The 23,956-nt window shown below is 57.8% G+C and overlaps 15 protein-coding genes across 15 annotated transcripts; 7 read left to right on the top strand and 8 right to left on the bottom strand.

Annotated features, from left to right (window-relative positions):
• Positions 1-195: 195 nt before the first annotated feature.
• MKK02DRAFT_18214 (ubiquitin-conjugating enzyme/RWD-like protein) lies at positions 196-1,116 on the bottom strand (the record flags this gene model as incomplete). Its single annotated transcript, XM_053085910.1, has 7 exons — positions 196-259; positions 309-388; positions 441-550; positions 601-624; positions 671-719; positions 866-949; positions 1,048-1,116. 7 exons carry the CDS (start codon positions 1,114-1,116, stop codon positions 196-198), a joined length of 480 nt encoding a protein of 159 aa, XP_052943851.1.
• A 321-nt stretch (positions 1,117-1,437) lies between these two features.
• On the top strand, positions 1,438-3,219 carry MKK02DRAFT_38744 (uncharacterized protein; the record flags this gene model as incomplete). Its single annotated transcript, XM_053090259.1, has 7 exons — positions 1,438-1,780; positions 1,823-1,916; positions 1,951-2,118; positions 2,165-2,502; positions 2,550-2,581; positions 2,632-2,931; positions 3,157-3,219. The coding sequence occupies 7 exons, from the start codon at positions 1,438-1,440 to the stop codon at positions 3,217-3,219; spliced, it is 1,338 nt and encodes a 445-aa protein (XP_052943850.1).
• Positions 3,220-3,430: 211 nt separating this feature from the next.
• Positions 3,431-4,516, bottom strand: MKK02DRAFT_38743 (uncharacterized protein; the record flags this gene model as incomplete). Its single annotated transcript, XM_053090258.1, has 3 exons — positions 3,431-3,704; positions 3,790-3,960; positions 4,029-4,516. 3 exons carry the CDS (start codon positions 4,514-4,516, stop codon positions 3,431-3,433), a joined length of 933 nt encoding a protein of 310 aa, XP_052943849.1.
• Positions 4,517-4,909: 393 nt separating this feature from the next.
• On the bottom strand, positions 4,910-5,720 carry MKK02DRAFT_38742 (uncharacterized protein; the record flags this gene model as incomplete). The annotated part of the gene is made up of 3 exons (XM_053090257.1): positions 4,910-5,030; positions 5,084-5,587; positions 5,653-5,720. The coding sequence occupies 3 exons, from the start codon at positions 5,718-5,720 to the stop codon at positions 4,910-4,912; spliced, it is 693 nt and encodes a 230-aa protein (XP_052943848.1).
• An 869-nt stretch (positions 5,721-6,589) lies between these two features.
• MKK02DRAFT_28775 (uncharacterized protein) lies at positions 6,590-8,412 on the top strand (the record flags this gene model as incomplete). Its single annotated transcript, XM_053087642.1, has 7 exons — positions 6,590-6,767; positions 6,827-6,878; positions 6,936-7,021; positions 7,085-7,521; positions 7,572-8,093; positions 8,150-8,258; positions 8,318-8,412. The coding sequence occupies 7 exons, from the start codon at positions 6,590-6,592 to the stop codon at positions 8,410-8,412; spliced, it is 1,479 nt and encodes a 492-aa protein (XP_052943847.1).
• Positions 8,413-8,712: 300 nt separating this feature from the next.
• MKK02DRAFT_38740 (uncharacterized protein) lies at positions 8,713-9,661 on the bottom strand (the record flags this gene model as incomplete). Its single annotated transcript, XM_053090256.1, has 3 exons — positions 8,713-8,925; positions 8,988-9,392; positions 9,473-9,661. The coding sequence occupies 3 exons, from the start codon at positions 9,659-9,661 to the stop codon at positions 8,713-8,715; spliced, it is 807 nt and encodes a 268-aa protein (XP_052943846.1).
• A 247-nt stretch (positions 9,662-9,908) lies between these two features.
• Positions 9,909-11,145, bottom strand: MKK02DRAFT_38739 (uncharacterized protein; the record flags this gene model as incomplete). The annotated part of the gene is made up of 4 exons (XM_053090255.1): positions 9,909-10,559; positions 10,614-10,653; positions 10,708-11,021; positions 11,065-11,145. 4 exons carry the CDS (start codon positions 11,143-11,145, stop codon positions 9,909-9,911), a joined length of 1,086 nt encoding a protein of 361 aa, XP_052943845.1.
• Positions 11,146-11,870: 725 nt separating this feature from the next.
• Positions 11,871-14,023, top strand: MKK02DRAFT_18128 (polyadenylate-binding protein; the record flags this gene model as incomplete). Its single annotated transcript, XM_053085897.1, has 5 exons — positions 11,871-12,100; positions 12,147-12,369; positions 12,413-12,498; positions 12,545-13,029; positions 13,074-14,023. 5 exons carry the CDS (start codon positions 11,871-11,873, stop codon positions 14,021-14,023), a joined length of 1,974 nt encoding a protein of 657 aa, XP_052943844.1.
• Positions 14,024-14,578: 555 nt separating this feature from the next.
• MKK02DRAFT_38737 (uncharacterized protein) lies at positions 14,579-15,483 on the top strand (the record flags this gene model as incomplete). Its single annotated transcript, XM_053090254.1, has 5 exons — positions 14,579-14,635; positions 14,823-14,838; positions 15,041-15,200; positions 15,253-15,335; positions 15,380-15,483. The coding sequence occupies 5 exons, from the start codon at positions 14,579-14,581 to the stop codon at positions 15,481-15,483; spliced, it is 420 nt and encodes a 139-aa protein (XP_052943843.1).
• A 218-nt stretch (positions 15,484-15,701) lies between these two features.
• On the top strand, positions 15,702-16,287 carry MKK02DRAFT_38736 (uncharacterized protein; the record flags this gene model as incomplete). The annotated part of the gene is made up of 4 exons (XM_053090253.1): positions 15,702-15,827; positions 15,926-16,014; positions 16,070-16,130; positions 16,177-16,287. The coding sequence occupies 4 exons, from the start codon at positions 15,702-15,704 to the stop codon at positions 16,285-16,287; spliced, it is 387 nt and encodes a 128-aa protein (XP_052943842.1).
• A 395-nt stretch (positions 16,288-16,682) lies between these two features.
• Positions 16,683-17,265, top strand: MKK02DRAFT_38735 (uncharacterized protein; the record flags this gene model as incomplete). The annotated part of the gene is made up of 4 exons (XM_053090252.1): positions 16,683-16,799; positions 16,877-16,962; positions 17,021-17,081; positions 17,155-17,265. 4 exons carry the CDS (start codon positions 16,683-16,685, stop codon positions 17,263-17,265), a joined length of 375 nt encoding a protein of 124 aa, XP_052943841.1.
• A 114-nt stretch (positions 17,266-17,379) lies between these two features.
• Positions 17,380-18,516, bottom strand: MKK02DRAFT_38734 (uncharacterized protein; the record flags this gene model as incomplete). The annotated part of the gene is made up of 6 exons (XM_053090251.1): positions 17,380-17,591; positions 17,691-17,805; positions 17,862-17,929; positions 18,102-18,182; positions 18,233-18,260; positions 18,313-18,516. The coding sequence occupies 6 exons, from the start codon at positions 18,514-18,516 to the stop codon at positions 17,380-17,382; spliced, it is 708 nt and encodes a 235-aa protein (XP_052943840.1).
• Positions 18,517-18,813: 297 nt separating this feature from the next.
• Positions 18,814-19,963, bottom strand: MKK02DRAFT_38733 (uncharacterized protein; the record flags this gene model as incomplete). Its single annotated transcript, XM_053090250.1, has 2 exons — positions 18,814-19,835; positions 19,936-19,963. The coding sequence occupies 2 exons, from the start codon at positions 19,961-19,963 to the stop codon at positions 18,814-18,816; spliced, it is 1,050 nt and encodes a 349-aa protein (XP_052943839.1).
• Positions 19,964-20,385: 422 nt separating this feature from the next.
• MKK02DRAFT_11574 (uncharacterized protein) lies at positions 20,386-22,046 on the top strand (the record flags this gene model as incomplete). The annotated part of the gene is made up of 4 exons (XM_053085514.1): positions 20,386-21,170; positions 21,216-21,427; positions 21,491-21,593; positions 21,644-22,046. Coding segments are annotated over 4 exons (1,503 nt in total), but the record flags the coding sequence as incomplete, so codon positions are not given.
• A 667-nt stretch (positions 22,047-22,713) lies between these two features.
• On the bottom strand, positions 22,714-23,753 carry MKK02DRAFT_17941 (Extradiol ring-cleavage dioxygenase, class III enzyme, subunit B; the record flags this gene model as incomplete). The annotated part of the gene is made up of 5 exons (XM_053085863.1): positions 22,714-22,979; positions 23,051-23,227; positions 23,276-23,455; positions 23,504-23,648; positions 23,700-23,753. The coding sequence occupies 5 exons, from the start codon at positions 23,751-23,753 to the stop codon at positions 22,714-22,716; spliced, it is 822 nt and encodes a 273-aa protein (XP_052943837.1).
• Positions 23,754-23,956: the final 203 nt, after the last annotated feature.

Genomic DNA, 23,956 nt, shown 5'->3' with positions numbered 1-23,956 from the left:
ACGTGGATTTCCGTCTGGAGCGATGCTTATCACACGATCCTCATTCCTCGTGTCAAGCTTAAGCTCAAGTCGACAAGTCTACGCTGCCTGCTGGACAAGCGGTATCGAAGGAAGGTATATATGCATGAAAGTAACTCGAACGAAGCCCGGAAACACAACAGGTGTATCGAAACGCATAGCCCAGATCTCCGCCGACTACTTTGGCCGCCTCTCCTGCGCCTGCGCCTTGATTCGGCGGTCATACGCGACCTTGTCGGATCTACAGCATCAGCTAACTGACCCGGGACGGGGGCGCGCAGTCAGCTCACTTGAACATTTGGTACGCATCAATCTGGGCAGGATCACCGATGTTCGCGTTATCCAGAAGGTCCTGGATACCCAGAAGAAGCTAGAGGGTCAGTGTTCACTTCGGTGACGCGAGTTTGGGGAAGCTGACGGACCTGCTTGACCGTGATCGATGGCTTCCAGCTCTTCTCCTCGTCCAGAATAGAGAGACAGATGGTGCCGGATGGGTAGACGTTTGGGTGGAACAGGGCAGGGTCGAATTTGCCTGGGCAGTCAGCTAGTGTCTGCAGGAGAGTTGCAGATCACCTAGCTCACACTTAGGGGGTTTTGTTGGGTACTCTGAACTGTCAGCAGGGATGGGCTGCAGGGTATGAAGGGGACACACCATCGGGGAAAGTCATGCGTACAACATACTGTCCATCGGCCCAGTTGGTCTATCACGTCAGCTTCACTCTCAGCGTGACTGTCTGAGGCCGATGAGCCCTCGAGCTCGGCCTGACGCGAGGTTGCTTCCAGTGGAGCATCCCAGTCAGAGAGGCAGAGCCCCTCCGGCCAGAGTCAAGGAAGGAATCCTACTCACATTTGCTTTCCCTGGAATCCCACATTCCCAGACCATCATATTGAGCGAACCATCAGCATTCTTGATCGGACGCGCATAGAAGCCCTGCGTTGTCAGCACCTAGCCTGGAGCCTTATCGCGACATGTCCTGTGTAGCTCCTTGAACTCCGAATGCAGCGCCCCGGCCAGAAGGAAGAGCTTACGAATGGGTGGTCCCTCCGCCACTGCTTGCGCTCCTCTGCTAATCTTGCCTGGGCGAGTGCGGACTGCATATGATCAGCTCAGGCTCTCCTTTCGGACAGATAACGTTAGCTGACCATCGTGTTAGTATATCAAGGCAAGTCTCCGCTGTTGAGTACCTGAAGACAAAGTAGAAGAATGAAATGGTCGAGTGACCTTTGCCTCCACCCACGCGCTCTTTGTCCTCGTCACCTCGCGCTGCGTAATCGATCCCCTCCTTTTAGATCATGCCGAGAGCGAGAGTGACTTCTGTGAGCCAAAAGTCGCTCAGCGACAACTACAAAGGGGTTGATATTGCTTCTCTACTTGTTCTTGATGACATAGCATAACACAAAACACAGCAGCTCAGTACGATGGGCGCACATACAGTCATCAGCGCGGCGATAAACTCCAATCGTCAGCAGCAGCAGCAACAAGCCGCCTCACAGCACTCTGCCCGGCCAGACCAGTGGTCCCCCTCCATCCCACACCTCAGGCAGATCGAGGAGGAGCAACGCCTACACGACCTCCAGGACCAGCGGCAGCGACAGACAAGCTACGGTGTGACTAGCAGCTCCAGCAGTGCAAGTGCCTTGGTTTCTCCGCCATTGCACACTGCGAAAGAGTCGCAGGCTGTACCGGATTGGCGGGACGAGGAGGATGAGGATGAGCTGGAACCGTATGAGGTAGAGGAGGTGTATGAGCCTATCATTGACGGTAAGTCGCTTGCGAAGATGATGACTCCGGGCTGACCAGCAGTGACCTGGAGATATATGAGCAGAATGTACCTCCTCGTACCAGTCTTTACGATGTTGGTCTTCATCGGTCTTGTCCTGCTCGTCACATACGCTTGGTAAGTCCTTGTTGCGATTTGAAGCTGACGGCAGGCCACCAAGTCGTCGTGAACGAGAAGGCGGACAGTCATACCCCCATGCGATCCTCCCGTGGCCGTTCCTCACCGGTCTCTTCGCATCAGTGACGGTCCAAGCTCTCCGAGTTCCGGTATGGGTCGTGGTGTCTTGGCTCCCTCTGTCCCCCAGACTTGTGACGCTCGCGTATGTCCTCCTCATTGTTCTCGCGTCATCCGCGCTGATCATGTAGATCCACCATCATACATACTATCCTGCACGAGCTCCTCCGCCTCGCTACGCTCCCCATGATCCGCCCCTCCCCTACTTCAGGCTTCCACTCGTCCTACTACCTCGGCCTCGGCTGGTCTGCGGCCGAAGCAGCATGGGGCATCGTGCAGGGGTGGGACCAGCTGGCGCTCTATGAGGACGTCATGCGGCCCGAGGAGGGGAAGGTTATCGGTTTGGGATTAGAGGAGGATGGTAGGGAGGGAATGGAGGAGGTCATGTCGGAGGGTTCGGAGGGGGAGATGGATGAGGCGGAATTGGAGAGGAGGGTGGAGATACTCGAGAGAATGAGAGCTAGGAGAGGTGAGCTCTGGAGCCTCCTGCGTGGCCGATCCAAAGCTTACAAGTAGATCTCGAACAGGTCATCGGACAGCCCTTTCCAGTGAGCTTGTGATCAGGTTATTGTCGCCGTAGCACCAGCTGACACCTCAGAACATTCCTTTCCCCTTCCACCTCCTCTGGCGACTCGACACCCTGCTCCTCAACCTCGGCCTCACCCTCATCCTCTCGGCGTACTACTTCAACTCGTACCCCATCTATCGCCACACCCCCTTCCCCATGCCCGGAGACAAGGCTGGGCTCATCGACGCTCTCTCCCGGCCACCGCGGCCGGCGCACCAGCAAAGCGAGTATCTCTGGGTGGTCTGGGGTCTGGTGGTTCTGCTGCATGTGGCGGTCAGCTTGGTTTGGAAAGTCGTGGGGAGGGTGGGGATCGGGGCTGTTACTTGGGGCGTGAGTACCACTTGCTATTCTGATCAAGTCTCCCGGGCTGTCCACCGTCTCGTGAACAGCCTCGCGTCAGAGGGCCGAGGAGAGTATGCGCGGGTGCATGTCGAGGCCGCGAAAGAGTGTTCTGGAAGGCGAGGATGGACGGGAGCGACACACACCTCTCCGCTGTGGATATCTTCGCCCCTGAGACTGCCTATGAACGCCATAGATGCAACGCTGACAGCTTAGGGACTGATTGTATCGTTAGGAAGCGTTTTTGCCGGTCTTGGAGGCTGGGGCGGGCTTGTATGACCTCGTAGCAGGCTCAAATGTACAGTACTTCACGACTTGCTCCGCTTAGGTAGGATCGGCTCACCTGTCCTGCTATCGCCCATCTAAAACATCTGCGGCTTCTCGCGGCACGGGAGCACTGACACAGAGTACAAGCGAGAAGCTGCCTCTGCCGTCAAAGTACAATACAGCTCGTTTACGCTTACATCCTGCTATGATCTACCGTTGTCGCTTACAGACCCACCCCTACCAACCCCAGGCCTACCAAGACAACCATCCCCGCCCTGACCACCTCTCCCATCCCCGCTGTCCCGTGGACTCTCGCCGCGCCGGTCACCTGGCCCCCACCTGCGGCTGTATTCTGCTTGACGGTCAGCGCGTCGGGGATCTGCTGGTCCATCACATTAGACCAGTTCGGGGTATCGCCCCCGCCGCAGTCGTTCTTGAGGTGATTGCCGAGCTCCGATGTGATGGATTGACTGCGGGTATTGGGTATGAGGAAGACGCTGGGGCATCAGTGACTGATTCCATCTTGGACGCCAGTGGAAGAGAGGGAAAAGGGCAACAGGAGGGACGGGTTGAAGCACTCACGCGGCCTTGTACAGCTCATGCATACATCCGCTACACTTCGCAGACTTGAAGACTGTATCAGTGTACTGCTGCAGATTATTGCCCGACACAAGGTCCATGAAAAACGTCGGGGAGTTGGCGGCCTTGTTACTGCTGATCGCCTCGGTGACGCAGTTGTCTTGCGTCCCATTACTAGTGCCATTAGCTTCTTCTCCGCCCCTTCGCCCAGGCTACCAGGCATCACTAGCTCCGTGACTCACTAGAAGATCGAACACGCCAGAGTCTTGTAGCTCGACCCATAATTCGTCAACATGGCCTGCACAGCCGGAATAAGTCCGCCCCCGCTCTGGCCCTGGCAGTCCCGTCCCAGCTCCGCTTGGGCCGTACTGATCTCATCGGCCGTACATTGCGTCCCCTTGCACACTTGCGCCAAGTACCCGTCGAGCCCCGCTGAGAAGTCGGCCGAGGCGTTGGCGCCCGTCGTGCCTCCAGGGATGAGCAGCGGCGCTAGCTTGTTGATGCCGAGGCAAGTCCCGATGGGGGTCTGAGTCATGTTTACCAGGGTAATGAGGCACGACATGGAGGCGACTTGGGCTGCTTGCATGGTCTGCAAGAAGGGGACGATGCCCTTGGAGCTGGAGGTTCCGGCGGTGTTGCTGGAGTCATCGGCGGAGGCGGCGCTGGAGCTGGAGCTTGCAGCGGCGAAGGCGGCGGGTAGTGCCATGAGGAGCGGTAAGATCCACCTCATCTTGTTTGTCGCGCTATGTGAGTATGGACTCGGTTGTAATTTGGGGACAAGGGCACGCATCATGCAGCTAGTCCCATCAGCATGTGACAGCTAGGAAGATTGAAAGGATGGTGACTTACCTTTGAGAAGAGTGTGAGGAGGTCAGGAGGGACGCGACTATGATATGCATGATGCATGTGTGAGCATCCTGAGTAAGGGGTGACCACTGTGCATACAATGTACAACAGGTTTCGAGCTTCGCCGGGTCCACGAAGACGATCAGTCGCAGCTGCGGCCTACGCTTCCTGATAGATTAGCTTGTTCTCACTTCGTACTGAGGGACCAAGCTGCCAGATACAAAGGTTTTACTTACGCTCAGTGCAGACGCTAGGTACGAGAGTTCTTGCCGCCTCATCACGTCCGTCCCCCTTCAGCCTTCTGAGCGACCTGCACTCTCGCCAATCTCTCTTCTGCCGCCTTGATCTGAGCTTCCAGCTGCGCCAGCTCCGTCTCCAGCTGAGGAAGCTGTGACTTGCTAGCATCGTCAGCTCATCCGCTACGCACACAGGTACGTGCCCCAGAGCTCACCGTCGATCCACCTTCTTCTGTAGCTCAGCTACCACCTCGTCCCTTTCCCCTTCCCCTGCCTCCTCGTTCAGCCTCGAGTCCGCATCACTCAGCACGTCCCAGCTCTCCGTATCCGCATTGCTCTGATGAGAGCGGCTCGATGGTGTGCGCGACACGCTCTTCTTCGGCTTCCGCTTGAACAGGACTGTCGGCCCTGGAGGGGGAGGGGCGCGAATTGGGCTGTTGGAGGGCTGTGTGGGTCCGGCGGGGGAGGGTCGCGATGCTGCCGGTGCATCATGACCAGCGGAGGGCCCGGGGGGAGCTGGACCGCCAAATATCGCGTCCATGAGGCTCGACGCGGACTGTCGGGCCGCTGGGAGGTTTGGGAGGTCAAATCGCGTCTGGGTGGTGGGGGAGAGGTGCGAGATGGAGGACGCAGGCGATGCGGAGCGTGGAGGGCCCTCTCGAGGTTGGCTGCCGGTAGCAGTCGAGGAGTGAGGAGACGCCTTGATAGCATGGTCTGGGCTGAGAGTGTCAGCTGTGATCAAGTCGTCAACATGAGCGCATTCAAGAGGATTTGCCAAGCTTACACCGCGGTATCCCTCGCGTCTTCTCTACCGGCCTCGCTGAGCGCAAGATTTGGCCGCCTGGCTGACATGGTCTTGGTGCAGTCGGTGATCTCCTGTGACTGAGCGATATGATCGGAACGCAGGTCAAAGCTTAGATGGTGGAAAAGCTGTTGATGATGATCAAAGTCATAGCTATCTGAGCGCGCGCGAGCTAAACCCTAATTCTCAATCTGAAACGTCATCTAGCACGCACAGCTGTAATCTTATCAGTCCGCGACTGTATGCATCACCTCGTGCGCCTTCAGAAGCAGCACCATTCTATAGAGGCCGACCAACCATTGATTCTGCAGAAGCATCACTGCTCTCAGGGTGCTCTTGCATTCGGAGCAGCAACAGCTCAATGGTGCTAAGACAATGCCAAAAGAGGCAAGTGAGATGAAACGGTTGCCTTACGAGGGCCCTTGTTTCACCTTCGGTAGCGCCTCACCTCTTTTTCGAAGATTGTCCTCTTGATCGTTCCTCGTTCCTTGTTCCTTGTTCCTCATTCCTGTCCCCATCAGTCATCGACACACAATCAATCTCAGTCGCACACAAGATCCATCCCTTTGGCACCCCACAGTTAACGTTATGCCGTGCTGACAAGGCACGTCTCCGACAGATAAGCTCCGTCCGCGGACAAACAACAAAACGACTAATCTATCTCCAAGCTTCAGGTCCCATCAAACAACCATCAGTTCCCATCAGGATCTGTACACTGACATGCGCTTGTGCTGAACTTACACAGGAAAGGGAGGGTGCAAGTCATTCCCCGATGAGGCATGTCTGCAGACAGCATGTGTAGCCTGCCGCGCTCCATCTACCGTGCCTGCCGATTTAGCGCCGATCTGGAGCGGCTGACAGCGGTCCGGGACTGAGGGCGAGAGATTTGGGGTGTTGAAGTTTGACATCTGGGCGGGAGATGGAAGATGCTGGAGATGAGAGGTGGGGGAGCTGGAGGGTAGATGAGAAGCAGAGAGGAGGGGATATAATTCGCCAGCTCTGCTCTGACCCCCTCGCCTCATTCACTTTCTTTGATAACTGGGCTACCTCTTATCCACCCATCTTGCCCTTCGATCTCTGCTTTGTAGCTTTTACCTGTAAGTTTACTCCCTGATACCCCGAATGACGTACGGGTGGAAAGCCGCTGATGCGTCAGTGCGACACCCCGCCCGCCCATCGCCCAAAATGCTTTTCCTCCCGCTTCAACCGTGAGTCCTACCCTGGATCCCTTATCGATCCCTATCAGACCCTGACTGACGGTATAGCTGCGACTCTTCGCCCCTCACACCGGCTGACAGGGACATCTTGAATCAATATCGGAGCGTGATCCACGTCAGACCAAGCACATCGTGTAAGCCACCCTCGCTCAAGTCATTATCCCAAGACGTCAAATATCCTTATGCTGATCACATAGCTGCCCACGACCGTCTCACCCTGGCGACCTCCTCATCCGCCTCCATCAAAGAGCCAACCGATCGACAATTCTCAGTTTTTGACTGTATCGATCCGCGAGTCCTTCACTCGTCTCCCTCCCCCGTATCGACTTGGTCCACCACCACGGCTACTACACTCAATGGGAGCTATACCCAGTTATCTGCCGTCCTACCCACCACACGCGGCCCGATTCCTCCAACCGCATCTATGGTTGAGTCATCGCTGGACGACGTGGATACCGCCTCCGAATCGGACAGTGAAGAGGAGTATCTGCCCGAGCTCGTGCCCAAGTCCACGCAGACCTCGCTTCGACAAGCTGCTATCATCATCGAGCGGGCAGCAACTCCACTCCTGAAGGTCGAGGGAGGCGGAGCGGCGGTTCCACAGGGTCAGACAGCCCCTGGTCCCGCTCGAAAGGTATGCCATACCCCTTATCGATAAGCCAGAGATACAGGCTGACGCAATAGACCATACTCAGGGGTCTCAAAACTCGGCCGAGTCCCTACTCGCCGGTCAAGCCCTCCGCCACTCCGAAGACCGGATGCGACACCGCACCTCCCGCGCCCGCTCGATCTGCCATAAGGGTCGCCCTCCCTACACCCTCAGCCACACCCAGCGCGAAGCCCGGCAGATCGACCGGTGCGTTCACCCCGACCGTCGCCGAAGGTCGACAGAGGCGGACCACTTCCTCGTCACCCGAAAAGATCAACGCGGCCATGGCGCCCACCCCCTCCCCGACTCCGCCCCGGAGCGTGCGAAGGCGGCGTAACCCGATCTACACTCCCACCCCACCTCCCTCGTTCGATGCGCCCGCCTCCTCTGCTTCGCCGGAAGGGGACGACGACGGAGAGTACGAAGGAAGCCCCGCGCCGACTGCGGCGACAAAGCGGAAGCGCGCCCAGGCTGGTCGGGACTCCGAGAAGCGGGGCCCGCAGAACCAGAGGGCGCAACAGAGGTATCGGGAGAAGAGCAGCACGATCAACGGAGTGGTGAGTATTAGCTTGCCCATCTACTACGTCATCGAGTCCGGTGCTGATGCGTTTAGAGCCGCGAGGCTATGGCTCTCAGCGCGGCGATGCTTGACTTCCTCGCCCCGTGCCCGGCTCTCAAACATCTGCGCAAGGAACTTACCCGGTTCACTGCGGTCATCAAGGGTGAGTATAAAGCTCCTCGGACGGGTGATACACTTGGACCAGGAGCTGATGGCCAACAGACGCAGACGGACCGAAAGGTCTGCAGACCGTCGCGTATGATCAGAAGGTCCGCGACCTCAAAACTCAGTTGTCGGACAAGTTCGGCAAGGCCTAATTCCGGTGAGATCAATCATTGACGGTTCAAACATACTCTCACTGGACCGAGCTGATGTTGACAGTAGCATCTGAAGCAGCCCTGCCCCGCATCCCTCACGCATCTCGCCAACCTGGCTACCGAGCATCAACACCTATCATCAACAATATTTAGTATCCAATACCTATCAACACCAGATATCTAGCTAGAGATCACCATATCTATTAAACATTTCATATCATTATCATATCATAGTTAGGCGTACAGCGTATATATAAGTATAATCAAGTCATCGCGATACCCACTCATGCAAAACTATCATCATGCCCCATCTTCCTTCTGCTCCTTCTTCGCCTTTGCCTTCCTCTCAGCTCTCTTCTTCGCGTCTGCCTTTGCCTTGTCCTCGTCTTTCGCCTCCCATTTACCATCCTTCTTACTCGGATCTCCCTTCTTGCTCGCTTGTTCAGCTTTCGCAGCTTCACCCGCTTCCCTCTTCTCCGCCTCGGCGAGCTTGGAACTGGGCTTTCCGGGCACCTGCAGATCAGCTCGACCTCTCTCTCCTCGTACGAGACCTGACACGCCCGATGATTACGTACCAGTGCCGCCTTCCCAAACCACGGCCCCGCCAATACAATCCCCGCACCCACCCTCCCAATCTCCCACACCCCCCTCCACCCGGGTCTGAAACACCTGACCATCTCCCCCACCCATCCGAGCCCCACCCACCCAATCCAAATGATCACCCACTGCACCACATCGCCGGACCCACCGCTCCCGCCCTTGCGCTTATCGTGCGCCGCGCCGATACACCGAAGGGTGTTCTGGAGGGGTATGAGGAGGGTGATGGGCGCGGCGATGTGGGGTATCCAGGATGCGGGCGAGAGGAGGAGGAGGAGCGTCAGGAGGAGTAGGAGGAGGGTGGCGAAGTGGGGGATGGAGATTGAGATGGAGGGGGAGATGGTGAGGAGAGGGGCGGAGAGCCAGGCGGCGTGGGATGTGACCTGATGCGTCAGTAGGGGGGATCATCCAGTGTTGCGACGAGACACTGTAGGAGGGGGAGGATGGAGGATATGGTGCTTACACAGGCCTTGACAAACGCGTCGTACTCTTCCGCGCGGATCTCAGCGGCTGACTGTTTGCTGCTCTGCCCCTTCCCGCCTTTCTCATCTTTGCCGCCCCTCTGATCTCTTCCGCCCTTTCCATCCTTGCCGCTCTTCCGATCACCGCCTTTATCCTTGCTGCCGTCCTTCTCAGACTTGTCGGATGGCATCTACCACGAGATTGCAGGGATAGATGGAGCTGCAGGTCTGTTCGAGACGTGACTGCGAAACGGAGCTTGCGGGATGTGCTGTATTGAGGCCATATCAGCCAGAAAGGAACATCAGGGTCAAAGGAAGGTCAAAGTATCAGGGGTGGTCAGTAAAGTCAGATCGTACATCGGGTGCATTTAGGTATAAGCAGCCAAGCACACGCATGCGCCAGTCTGGGCGCTGCTGGCTCCGTGCGCAGAGTCAGCCCTAATGACCGCTATCCTCGAGCGCAATCAGGTCGTCTAGCGTCATCCGCCTCTCCCGCCCCTTTGCCGCCTCGCCACCTTTGTCTTTGGCCTGCGGCCCACCATCCAGCGCATCCGCATGATGCGGAAGGCGGACGAGCGGGACGTGCTCCTGCTCCGCGAGGCTCCCGTCAAGGATGAAGGCGGGACTAAGTGCATCGTCCGGGTACGCCTCGCCGTCAATTGGGTCGCGGCGCTCCGACCAGTCCTCGTCCGATTCCGGACCGTTGTTGCGCGCGGCATGGTGGTCGGGGCGGGTGTGAGCGGTGTGGTGGTCGGTAGCGGTAGAGTCGAGGAAGGCGTCGAGCTGGTCCCCGGGTGACCGGGGCGGATGGGCGCCCGACGAAGGATCTTGGCGGAGCTCGTCGAGTTTGCCCAGGTTCAGCGCGCCTTGATTGTTGGACTTGGGGGGACGGGCGGCCGGCTCGACGACGGTGAAGGGGCCAGCGTTATCCCGGAGGAAAGCGGCGGTGTCCACGGGGCTCTCGGTGGTCTCGCCGCCGGAGTAGGGGCCGGCGCCGTGCAGAAGGGCGGAGAGGGAGTCGGCGATGGGAGATGGGGAGGGTTCAGGCTCGGGAAGGGTCTCACCGTTCGACCGGGCTTTGTTGGCATTCTGCACGATCAGATGTGTTTCCAGTAGCAAGGTTTGGAGGATCGGCTAACTCACGAGCGTGAGGCCTTTGGGGGCACCAGCCCTCCCGGCCATGCTAGCAGTATCGATCGACATTCATACCGCCACCCCAGCCATCCCTTTGACCAACCACCACACGGGTATGAGCCCGCCTACGACCTCATTGCTAAACACCTGCTCCAGGACGAAGCTAGTGCCGATACACACCCAGTAGTCGAGGAGGAACTTGCCCTGTTCCGCCTTGGCGAGGCTGACAGAGCTATCGACGTGGCGGAGGGTAGCTATGGCTGGTAGGAAGGCGAGGACGTTGGAGATGCCCGGAGCGATACCTTCGGGGTCGAGCAGAAGGATGGAGGTGAGGATGGCGAGGAAGCCGAGGAGGAGAATTGTGGGGTCGCGGTTCAGACGTCGAGCAAGAGAGATGAGAACAGGGTTGGAGTGGCGCTGAAAGGTCAGCGGGACTTTGCCTTGAAGAGGGTAGACTTACTGCTTCTTCGAGCGCTGCTCGAGCCGCCTGAACGCCAGAGGTAAAGCGGACGCTGAGTGGGGTATATATCTGGCTAGCCATCTTGTTCTTGCCTGTCATAATATTGCAAAGATGTGAGGTCTGCAGCAAGCGTCAGTCGTACATTAGCTTGTTCGGGCACAAGCCTGCCCGTTTCGGTGCATCCTTTGGGTCAATCTTCCTTTGATCCGCCGCACACGGGGTATCTAGGGATGAATCAGGATGTGTGAGAGGGTACACTCGGTGTACCACAGCACCGAAGCAGAATAGTCTTTGGGCTCTTGGCGAGTCCGAGTGGCTCTGTGGGGATTGCCATGGATGTCCAAGCTCTGCGGTACGAAAGCAGGAGCAGACGCGCCGACGCGTTCTACCTAGCCTGAAACGTACGCACGGACATCGACGCGTCTCATGTTTAAATTGCCACATGCGCGGGATTATCCGGGATTACGCGAATACCTCATAAAAAGTTGAGGCTGCCCCGTGCCTGACTGCCTGCCCTGCCTTCCTCCCTTGTGTAGCTCGCCTCCTCTAGTGTTACTTTTACCTTTCATCCGACAAAGTAACAGTCAGACAGCTTTTTGGAGAGAGAGTAGTCTTACAGGTAAGCTGCCGAGTGTGCAGAAGGGATACAGCAGAGCACAGCTCACACCTCAGTCCCTTTGCAAAAAACCCACGTAAACGCCATCAACCAAACCCTACGTGGTCGATCCCAATACACGAACACCAGCTTGAGTCGAGCCCAACCTCCTCAACGAAACCACTCGTAACAACAAACCAAACCAACCAAGATGTCCACCGAAGTCGCTGCTGCCACTCCGGCCCCGGCCCCGGCTCAGACCAAGCCCGCTGCTGAGGGTGCTGCCGCCGCTGCGCCCGCCGCCACCCCGGCCGCCCCGGCTGCTCCCGCTCCGACCACCACCAGTGGCTCGGGCGCCAGCCTCTACGTCGGAGAGCTCGACCCCTCGGTCACCGAGGCCATGCTCTTTGAGATCTTCAACATGATCGGCCCGGTCGCCTCGTGAGTTTAGGCATTACCACCGGTGTGTAGCCAGCTGACCCTCCAGCATCCGAGTCTGCCGTGACGCCGTCACCCGTCGTTCGCTCGGGTACGCCTACGTCAACTACATCAGCGCTGCCGACGGAGAGCGCGCGCTTGAGCACCTCAACTACTCGCTCATCAAGAACCAGCCCTGCCGCATCATGTGGTCCCAGCGGGACCCGGCGCTCAGGAAGACTGGTCAGGGGAACATCTTCATCAAGAACCTCGACGAGAGCATTGACAACAAGGTGAGCTAGCTGGAAGTTACGGCGAGAAGCAGCTGACAAATAGGCCCTCCACGACACCTTCGCCGCTTTCGGCGATATCCTCTCGTGCAAGGTCGGTCTTGACGATGCTGGCAAGTCCCGCGGATTCGCGTAAGTTTACTCCATTTGTCAAGCTTGAACCTTCGCTGATCTCCAGCTTCGTCCACTACTCCACCGGCGAGGCTGCCAGCGCCGCCATCAAGGGCGTCAACGGCATGTTGCTCAATGACAAGAAGGTCTTTGTCGGCCACCACGTCGCCCGCAAGGAGCGCCAGGGCAAGATTGAGGAGCAGCGCTCTCAGTTCACCAACGTCTTTGTCAAGAACCTCGAGGGCGAGATCACCGACGAGGAGTTTGAGGCGCTCTTCTCCCCCTTCGGTTCCATCATCTCGGCTGCTATCGGTCGGGATGAGAGCGGTGCCAACAAGGGCTTCGGGTTCGTCAACTTTACCGACCACGAGGATGCCAAGAAGGCCTGCGACGAGCTCAATGACACCGAGTTCAAGGGCAAGAAGATCTTTGTCGGGCGGGCGCAGAAGAGGAGCGAGCGGGACGAGGAGCTCAAAAAGGCACACGAGGAGAAGCGCATGGAGAATGACGCCAAGAGCGCCGGTGTCAACCTTTACGTCAAGAACCTTGACGGTGAGTTGAATCATCTAGATACTCGGACTGAGCTGACTCCACAGATGAGTGGGATGACGACCGTCTCCGCGCCGAGTTCGAGACCTTCGGTACCATTACCTCGTGCCGGGTCATGAAGGACGACAAGGGCGTCTCTCGCAACTTCGGTTTCGTCTGCTACGCTTCCCCCGACGAGGCGACCAAGGCGGTCTCCGAGATGAACGGCAAGATGATCGGCACCAAGCCCCTCTACGTCGCCCTCGCCCAGCGCAAGGACGTCCGTCGCCAGGCGCTCGAGTCGCAGATGGCTCAGCGTGCCAACCAGCGCATGCAGTACGGCGTCCCGCCCAGCTACATGGGTCAGATGGGTCAGCCCATGTACGGCTACCCGCCCATGCCCGGATACGGCCAGCCCATGATGCCCATGCGCCCCATGGGTTACCCCGGCGCCCAGCAGCCCCAGCAGATGATGCAGGCTCGTCCCCGGTACCCCGGTCCCCAGCCCGGTATGCCCATGGGCCCCTACGGTATGCCTCCCCAGATGGCCGGCTACCCCGCCATGCCTCCCCAGCAGTATGGCGCCCGCCCCGTTCGTCCTCCCACCCAGAACGGTCCTCAGATCAACGGTCGCTCCCCTGTCGGTGTGCCCCAGGGTCTCCCCGCTTCCCGCGGTCAGATGCCCAGCCGTCCCCAGCAGGGCTTCCAGGACCAGAACCAGGCCCAGGCCCCTCGGTTCAGCGCCCAGACCCTCGCCCGTGCCAACCCGAACGAGCAGAAGCAGATGCTCGGCGAAGTCCTCTACCCCCTCATCCACGAGAACCAGCCCGACCTCGCCGGCAAGATTACCGGCATGCTGCTCGAGATGGACAACGGAGAGCTCTTGCACCTCGTCGAGTCTGCTCCGGCACTCCAGGAGAAGGTGGACGAGGCGCTCCGCGTGCTCGCCGAGTGGGGCAACAAGCAGGATGGCGAGGAGCCCAAGGCGGAGGACAAGGAGGAGACCAAGGCAGAGTAGGGGCGTTTTAGCTAGCTCCACTACTTTTTCCTTTTCTTCCCAGTCTGTAGTACCCCTCTCCCCTTTCTGACAGTGGTTTTCTTCTTTCTTTCTTTGTCCTTATTCGTGGGGACACCTAGATGAGCGCGTGGTGAAGGGGCATGTATATACTATTCTCTCCTACTTGGCAGTGGACTTCGTCGACAAAGCTCAATCAAATCAGGATACATCACACAGATACAACAGCTTCTCCCTTCTCCGCTTCGCTCGACTCGCTCAATACCTATACCGCCTCATCCGCCCTGGCCAGAAATGATGCGTGTACTGCTCGCGTCGGTCCCACTCGCCACTTCGCCCTCGCATGGGGTGTCCGCTCTGCCACCCAAGCGGATTCCGCCGACCCGGGAAGAAGCGATATCGACCCGACGCTATCATTCAGCCTTGCACCTACATCTTCCAACATCCGTAAGAATGCTCATGACAGCCTGACTACTCACAGAGAGGTATCCTATACCCGCATCCATAACACAGAGACTCATGTTTCGGTTCCAGCGACAACAAGGGGATACCGCAGAGATGTCCGGTCCGATGTGCGGTGGTGGTCTGCATGCGACCACCGCACTGGGGACAGCTGTACGCGGGGCCAGGGATGGGAATGTCCTGTAGCTCAGCGCCCAGTTCAAGGGATGAAGGAAGGGGGACGTACCGAACGATAGACGCCGATCATTGTGGGTAGTGGTGTGTGTGGTGCCTGGATGAAAGTGGGTGGCGAGGGGATCCTGTGGACAGCGAAGGGGACGGACTGGGCGGAATATGCTAGAGCAAGGTGTTCCTTTGTAAGTAGGACAAAGGAAGGCTATGACGTCCTTCACCGCCGGCGTAGTGTCTCGGCCGACCCCTTGACGTTCACATGCCATACCCAAGTACTGATCACAAATATCGCTCATCATCCCGAGAAAGCACATAGATTTCAGCTGCGATGTGTAAGTTCAATTCTCAATCACTCTCAAGGATGAAAGGGCCAAGCTGATGTCACAGCAAATCAACCCAAATCCCTTCCTCACACATTCACCCTCCCCCCTCTCCGACAACACTTCAACAAAACCCCCAACCCCGCAGCCTCCAACAAGCTGATCGACCTCCCCGGGACCGAGTTTCTCGGTACCGAGGAGGAGATCACGGTGATTGCCGCGGCGCTGTGGGTGATGGGTGTGGAATATGACAGGATCGCGGAGACGGACCGGCCGAAGGATGTGGAGGGTCAGAAAGTGGATCATTAAGCGGAGGGGGGAGGTGGTGGGGAGGTTGGCGGGGAAGATTGAGCCGCCATTCAGTAAGCAGCTGTGCGAGTCTTGGAAAGCACGTACTGATCACTAGCTGCATACTCGATCGATCAGATGCTCAAGGACGTAGGGGCGATGATGGAGGAGCTGCTGGTCAAGACGCTGGTGCAGGAGACCGTCGTGGTGGGGAAGACATGAGCCAGACTGGCACGGGGGTCCTACTGCTTCTGCTCCATGGTAGCTGCGATCCTGTTCCGCCACAGTCAGGTGTATAATCCTCACCCATGCACTTCCTTTGAAAACACAACGGAATCTGGTGGACAAAGCAGTCCTCGGTGGCTTGAATGATCAAGCCTGCAAATCAGCATTTTCGGCCGACATTTGCTCAAGCGACTTGCGAAGAGCAGATCGTCATCATGTCGGGCAAACCACCAGATAATCTGCCTTCCGAGGTGTCTATCCTCAAGACAAAGGCGGCAGCGAAGAAGGGGTTGAATGTGACGCCAGAGAAGACAGAAGTGGTTTGGCCAAAACCTGAGTTCGTATGTCTGACCTCTCGGGTCAATCAAGCCCTTGAGCGGCTAGTAATAATCTGTGGCTCTCCGAGCTCATGTACTCTCGTATGAAAGCTGATGAGCAGGGGCCAGGGACGAAGATCCAATTCGTGACGGACGAGGGCCAAGAGGCGAAGGGGTTCGTCGTGGCCGCTGGATCCATGTTTCCACTTGGGTCAGTACTGCTCATGTCCGGGGCGGTGGAGTAGAGTCGGCACTGAGTTCCGCAGTGCAGCTATACCCGCCAAACATACTTTGCAGCATGGCCTATACCTCCCGCCCGGATCGATGGTCAGTCTCGCCTCTGCTGTCGTAGATATCAGCGCTGACTTATAAGCTACCCGGTGGCGCACTTGTGCCTATCCATCAGCGAATGGTCAGTGTGCAGCCTATCGAGACAAAGAAGTCACTTCCTGGGCCTGCCGAGCCGGTTTGCAGCATTCAGTAGCTGTGTAGACTATGCAGACATAGTAGACTATGCAGACATAGTACGACCAGTACGTGATCGAGATCATGATCGCCCACACTAGTCCGAATCCTGCCTGTGCGCCTGTCGGCCGAGCTGGAAGGGAGACAAAGAGGGATGACACGCCACTGCGGCCCTGACCTGGAAGCAGGACAGAGCACCGGTCTTTTCGGCCGGTCAGTGAGCCTTTGTGCGGGTCGGTCGGTCCCCTGAGTCCTTTCATGATACGGGGCCTTTGATCCGAGGGTCTGGTATCAGTACTGTCCATGAGGGCGGTGGAACTCGGGATATAAGGGAGCTCCGGCTCCTTGACATCATCCGCGTTTCTCAAGTCAGAAGCAGACCTTCAGTCTGGATCTGTCAGGACCGAGTCCAGGATGGCCGCTCCAAGACTAGATTCGGAGGTAACGATTCTCAAGACAAACGCAGCTGCCAAGAAGGGCCTCAGGACCACTGCAGACAAGACAGAGGTGATCTGGCCAAAGCCACAATTTGTGAGTAGGGGATCACCGTCCCTTATCAGTCGTAATCACGCACACAGTATGATGGCGACGATGCTGATGGTTTATAGGGGGCGTCAACGAAGGTGGACAATGTCACGGACGCTGAGGAGGCCAAGGGCTTTGTGGTCCCGGCTGGAGCCATGTTCACTCTAGGGTGAGGTTCCATCCGACCGGGCAAACGAGAACAGGGCGATGAGCTGACGGGCACCCAGGGCGGCCATCCCGGCCGGGACGGCCTTGACGCATGGAATGTACTTCCCACCGGGGACCATGGTGAGTGAGAAGAATCAGCGAGAGGGCGCCTGCCTACTGGACCGAGAGTGATCCAGCTGAACCTAGCTCGTAGTTCCCCAGCGGAGTCCTCTGCCCCATACATCAGCGGATGGTATCGTGTCAGCCTATCCAGAGTTTCAAGATGCCCGCGCCAGCGGCTGAAGCTGTCTGCTGTATCCAGTAGCTAGTTAGCAGATCAGTAGCAATACACCAGGCGTGCGATGTGAGACTTACCCATCTATGCTGTCTATACATGCAGTCATCACCCAGATACCTGCTACCCCGATGCGCGTAGCGGCTACGCCCACCCCATCCGCACGCCCACCTGATTTGCCCCACCCGCCGCGTGCAAAACCTCCTTCTTTGCCTCTCGCTTGTCCACCTCGGCTTCGAGCTTGGCTACTTGCTTCTCGGGAAGATGGGCGGCTTCGGCTTGTGCGAGAGCAGCCGCTGCGAGGGCGAGTTGGCGATTGTTTAGGTTATTCGACCAGGAGAGGAAGATGTTCCAGCCTGACTGTCAGCTCCTTCCTTATCGCAGCAAGAGCCCGCCTCGACTTGAGGTGGAAAGTGGATAGCCAGCGAGCAGCCGAGGAGGGGAAAGAGACTTACATAGTCCGACACTCTGCAAGGCGAGCATCCGCAGATGTACAGGTACCAGCGAGAAGTTTACTATTTGCGTTGGACCAAAGACGCAGACGGCTTTCGAATAGGTAGGCCACCATACCTAGCTTATCAGTACCTTGCCAGCTTATGATGCCGTAGGATAGATGAAAGACGAACCATCTCGACCTTGCGCTTGATCTCGGCAGGTCTTCGACCCTCTAGCGCGCCCTGTACAGTCGGGAACACTGTCAAGTCAGCATCGGCGAGCCAAGATGATCTGGAGCAGAGTGGAGGTGGTTGCGACTCACTTACACCCACGAAGGGGCACCATAGTAGACTGTCGAGAGCTACTCTTGAGGCTACGGCTGCGCAGGATTAGCGTTGCGTTTTTGGGGGAAGAGAGCAGGTAAAGCGCACTCGACACTTTTGATGCGAATTTGACTCGCTCGAGGGCGTTTAACCAGATGTGGCCCAGGGGAGCGAAGACTAACATGCCATCTGATAGGTTAGCCTCTGCTGTCGATAGCTCCGGTAACAGTCCCACGCACAAGCAGTCATGCGCATAGTCCGTTGTATCTGCCTGTTAGCAGCCTCACCCACGAGTCGAGCTTATCAAGCTGTAGCTCACATCGTATCTGCCTTCTGTATCTTCCACCTCTGCCCGTGCAAACATCCGCTTATCCTCAATGCCCAGCTGCGCCGTCAAGTCCCCGACGACATACAGTACCCCCGAAGAGATCATGCGCGTTCGTATTGGCTTTTCCCGGAGGGCGGTGGTATACCGATGCCAGAGCCGGACGGGGAAGGACGCTCGTATTGTGGGGGCCGACATGATGGCTAAGAGAGCGACGTGGCAGTGATGAGCTAAGAGGAGATATGAAGGGATGCTATATCATGCTTTGAGGTGTATGGTGGACAACATTAAAGTAAGAAGACTTGGGCTGGACTTGGTGTTCTCGGACTTTTTGAGTCGTTCGGCTGTCTCGGGTGTTTACGTTGTCGATCGCCTGCTGACGTCAAGTGCCCGCACAGACTTGACAGACTAGAGACGCTGAAGTGCAGCATAGCAGTACCAGTACATGGTCATATATCTACATAGTGTCACCAGTCTCACAACAGAGAAACCCTATCACGGGTCGGGGGACTTGGGGAGCGCGATTCGCGCAGGGGATAGCACAATCTCTACCGTTTCCGCTTCCACCTCTCCTTCTGGCCCCTTCTCCGTCTTTCCAGCGACCAGCTTGGCGATCTGCTTCCCGTCCAGGCTGCTCCGTCTGGGCGGTAGCTCGCCATCGGCACCTCGCGAGACCGCCGAAGGAGGAGAGGATGAGAATCCTTCCCAGCCCTTGAAGATTTGCCCGGGATCGGTATGCGGCGATTCGGCTTTGGGTGCGAGAACGGGAATGGCCGGTGGGGCGGGTGGAGGATGGTGGTGGGAGACCAGAGTAGGAGATCGGGCCATAGCTAGCTCGATCGAGTCGGGGCGCTCTTTCTTCTTCGTCGGGGAGCGGGGATGAGGGGTTGCAGACATGGGCGGAAGAGGGGTAGTGAGCGTCTCCATCAGCTCAGAGGGGGACATACTTGTTGATGGGACGATGTAGGATAGGTGCATCGAGAAGCGCTTGTCTTGCGGTGATCCAGGGTCCCTGGTTGCTGAGCTGGTAGAGGCGGACCCGGCTCGAGTCCGGGTCGAACTCGACGCAGGGAGATCATGGGCCTCGGGGATGGACGGTCGCCTCTCCACACCTACATGCCCATCTCCCATCTCCGTGACGATGAGCGTTGTCGCCACGTCGCCACCTCCAATCGAGATACTAGCGGTCGATCCCCGCCGCGTCCGCTCTTGCTGCACCGCAGTCACGTCCCCCAGTGTGGAGACGACCGAGCTGACGCGGCGGATCTCGTCCATGTGCGGGTAGGCCGAGAGGCGACGGACCGAGATGACTTTCTCGGAGTGTGCAGGCAGCTCGACGCTTGGACCGAGTATCCCTGGATTGGGATCATTGGAGGCAGAGGAGTCCGCTGCGAGGGTCTCGGCGTGCGGGGCTTGGGCGGAGAGCAGGGGAGGAGAGCGCTTGTTGACGCGCCGGCGAATGAGGAGGCCTATCACCACGAGTGATGAGAAGAAAACGACAGGAGAGACCACGACCACTTTCGAGTCAGCTATCGGTGCGGATGCAGGGACCAGGGCCAAGTGCGAAAGCTCATTGCGGCCTAAAAAGCACGGCCGGCCAAAGCGAGGGGGACTCACGAACGATCTTGACAGTGTCTGATATCATGCTGTCAGTCTTCAGTAAGTGTTTGATGTGCGTCAGCCGCATGAACGCGCTCAAATCAAGGCCTCTTGAGATGAGCGCAGCCTGTACTTGAGGGGACTGAAGCAGAAAGGACGATTAGGGGGTTAGCTGTTAACCGCCACACGCAAGTTTCAAGCAAACGCGTCAATGCGCCAACATTCCTCATTCCTCAAACCTCCAAGAGCCAACACCTGCCTTGTTCCCCTTCGTGTTCATCTTGATTCTGCATCTACGGAGCCACCTTGCCGCCATCATGTCAATATCAAGCTCAGCCCGTGCCGGCAGCAGCCGCCAGCCGATCAAAAATAGGACGGAGAAGTGTAGGTCATCTCTCGGAACCCTCAAAGACAGCAATTCTTCCCTCCCTTGCTGTCCACCTCAAAGACAAGAGCTGACTCGCAGTCACCTTTACATTAGGCAAGATAGATGCTGGGATGTGCGTTCTCATCGGCCCCAACGCGCATCTACTGGAATTCCCCTCCCTCCTACTCCCCACGCCCGGCCACAATTCCCCGCCCCTCGGCCCCGGCTCTATCCTCACCATCACCGTTTCGCGCGACCTGGAAGCTGAGGCTCTCGCCGAACGGTCTTTCCTCGCTCTCCAGCAGTCCATACTCGACACCTATACTCTTTCCCCTACCGCGCCCAGACTCAAAGTCCGGAGCGTAACCCAGACGTCGGTCGTTCTGGACTGGGACAAGATTGATGTGGGAAGCGCAGACTTCAGGGCGTTGGAGATGTGGAAGAATGGGCAGCGGATAGGACGCGTAGGCGGCGAGTACGGGAAGAAGGACAAGGAGAAGCGCGAGTGGAAGACGGGCGGTCTACAGGTCGGGGAGGAATTCACATTCCACCTTGTCCTGAAGACGACGGCGGGGACGCTCGCGTCGAGCAAAATTAAAGTCAAGACGCATACGATGGACAATCTCACGGGGATCAATATCTACTTTGGTCCCATACAGCCCGAAAGTCTTCTGCAGCAGCTTCGGAGCTGTCTGTCGGAGATTGGCGCAAAGGAGAGCAAGAAGCTGGAGATTGATACGACGCACTTTGTGTGCACAACGCCGCTGGTCGGTGGGGATGATCAGGGGCGGGGCGGAGCGGTCAGCAGGGAGTATGCAGAGGCGGTACAAGCGAATCTGCCGGTAGTGGGGCCGGGGTGGCTCATGGCTGTCGCGGGCGAGCGAAAGTGAGCACTTTCCTTGACCTCTGATGACCTTTTGCTGACCTCCAGACTCGTACCCATCTCCTCCCATCTCCTACCGCCCATGCCGACCAATGTCCCCATCGCCGACCCCGCACCATTCAAGCGGCCGGAACCTCTCAAACGCGCTTCCCTCCCATTTACGTCCTCCGTCCCCGGCAGTCCTATCCAAGAACAGCCGCCCCGCTCCCCTAGTCCCGAAACCATTGCCCGGATGAGCTACACCCAGGGCATCTCTTCCGGTCCCGCTCCCCGGCAGGACAGCCTGGACGCTACTGAGCGGAGAAGAAGTATGCCCATGGAAGGGAGTAAGGAGCGACGGAGGAGTAGGGAGTCGACATACCCGCTCGATTCGGCTCTGGTGAGACCAAAGAGCCCCAAGCCTGAGGCAGATGGCAAGCTGGACCGGTAAGCCCATACGTCCTAATACACCAGAGCATGACAGCTGATAAGCACAGAGGCTTTGTCTTCCCGGTGGTCTCGCCTACAACGCCCACTTCTGCAAATGGCGGATCGAGCTCGGCAGGGACGGACATGCCTGTGTCGGTCTCGTCGACCGGGACAGAGGAAGTCCTTGCCCGCGCTCCCCTCATCAGCGAGCCAGAAGCAGTGGAGGACAAGGACTCGTCTTCTGCTCCGCCTGCACAGGAACTTCCTCCTTCCCAGCGAGCCAAGGCCAACGAGCCCAGCGGCGGCGGCGCTATCCCCGTCAACATCCCCTCATCCACTGCCACGGATTCTGATACGGCATCCAAAGCTGAGCCCGCCTCCATCTCACCCACGGTCGAGTCAAAAGCTCCAAGAGCGTCGACTATCGACGAAGCCATTTCCAACTTCCACGACGCAGTCGTCACCCCCCAGCCTCGGTCGCCCGTACTCGAGCAGCCAACAACACCTACCATCGAGCTCAATGGCTCGCCCCTACAAGACGGGTTCGAGCGAGTCGAGCTGGGGAGAGAGGCGGAGGAGAGCGCGGGCGCTGCAGAGGCTGCGAAGGGGGGCGGAGAGGAGCTGTCGGAGGGGATGGAGGCGGTAAATCTTGAAGATGCCGCTCCGTTGGTTTCGGCGGAAGAAACGGACATCGAGTCGAATGGCGGCCCGTCTGTTTCTCCGTCACCTGCGCCAGAGGAGGGTAGCGGAGAGAATGAGAGCGGACCAAAGACTGCAAATGGGGCTGCAAATGGGGGAGAGAAGCCAGAGGCAAAGAACGGCGGCGGCGGCGGAGGAGGTGGGGGAGGTGGGAAAGGCAAGAAGGGGGGTAAAGGACGGAAGGGCGGGAAGGGCGGTAGATAGCTAGAGATTTATCGATGCGATGCGCCCTCTAGGACACCGAATACGTTTTGCGTTGTGGCCTCACTTGTGGCGGCCAGCGGCGCCAGCTGTCGGCCCAAGGTTCATAAGATCAGTGATGGTACTCAAGAGCGTGACATGCAACATGATATACCTTTACAGACATCTGTCTATGGATACATACTATAAAGCCCGATCCCTCGAATCCTCCAAAATACCCCTAGAACCTGCTGTACAGCTACTGTTCTTGAGGAACCCAGCGCCACATTCCCCACCCCAGCCCCATCTTGTCTACCCCAACGTATAAAGCTTCCACCTTGTCCTTCTCATCCGCCGCGGCGACGGGTACGAGGAGCGGGAGCAGGTGTTCTGGAGTCGGGTGGGCGCGCTTGTAGTGTTCGTGCTTGAACAAGCCGAGTGCTGCTTTGACAGGTGAGGAAGAGTGGATAGCAGAGTCGGTCGCCGCCAGGTAGGGCTCGGTGTATGGTGTAGGGGCGCCGCTGACTGGGCAAGTCAGCAGGACTCATCTCATATATGTGGACCCAGTCATGTCAAACGAAGGCAATGAAGCTTACAGGCATCGCGAAGATTGTGCACGATCTGCCCTGACCCAATGATGGTGTACCCCTTCCCTCTCAGGCCAGAAAGAGCCTTGCCGAGCTTGGCTGCCGAGTCTGGGCTCGAGTTTCCGGGTAGCGAGACCTGAATGATAGGGATACTTGTCTTGCCATTAAAGGCCACTTTGAGCGGGACTACAGGATCAGCTCGGTCCGCACTCATGGTAGAAGAGTGATGCTTACCCCATAGGCCATGATCTGCCCCTCGAGATACCTGCTCGACCGGTACCTTGCCAGCTCCGAGAGCCGACACCACGTCGTCGAGCATCTCGGCGCTACCATGTGAGGTGAATGTCTCACGGTAGTAGTGCTTTGGGAAGCCATAGAAGTCGTATATGAGGGGGTTTGTTGGGTCATTATTGACTGGAAAGTTAGCCCTCCCCTTGATAGAGTAGGGGGCTAGGTGCTCACCTTGTACACCGGCTGTGTCAGATGGATTCTCCCAGTGTGCAGAGACGACGATGAGGCCCCTCGGCTTTGCAGCTTCGACAGCCTGCCCAAAGGCCCTCCAGGCCTGGTACGGTTCTGAGCGAGTATCGAACATGCTTGGTGGACCCTACCATATCAGCTGTAGCTCCTCCTATCTTACACCACGGCTTGTACTCACACCATGTGAGAGAAAGTACACCTCGCCCCGCTTATAGACCGCAGGAGCTGACATGATCTCACCGCTACCCCCGACTTGTGGCCGGACGATAGCAAATTTGCGACACGACCTCAGTTGCGTGGTGAGAAAGTTGGTAGACGAGTAGAGGACGCCAAAGGCCGCGACGAGGTTGGCTATGACTGCAGGGAGGAGTCGGAGACTGAGTGGATGGGGCATGTGTGGGTTGTTGTTCATGGGCTGTTTGGGTATTTATACTG

This window comes from Dioszegia hungarica, assembly GCF_025882075.1.
Source record: "Dioszegia hungarica strain PDD-24b-2 chromosome Unknown MKK02contig_16, whole genome shotgun sequence".
NCBI classification, from domain to species: Eukaryota; Fungi; Basidiomycota; class Tremellomycetes; order Tremellales; family Bulleribasidiaceae; genus Dioszegia; species Dioszegia hungarica.
Note: the sequence above shows the minus strand (reverse complement) of the source record. Positions and strands in the feature narration are given on the sequence as shown.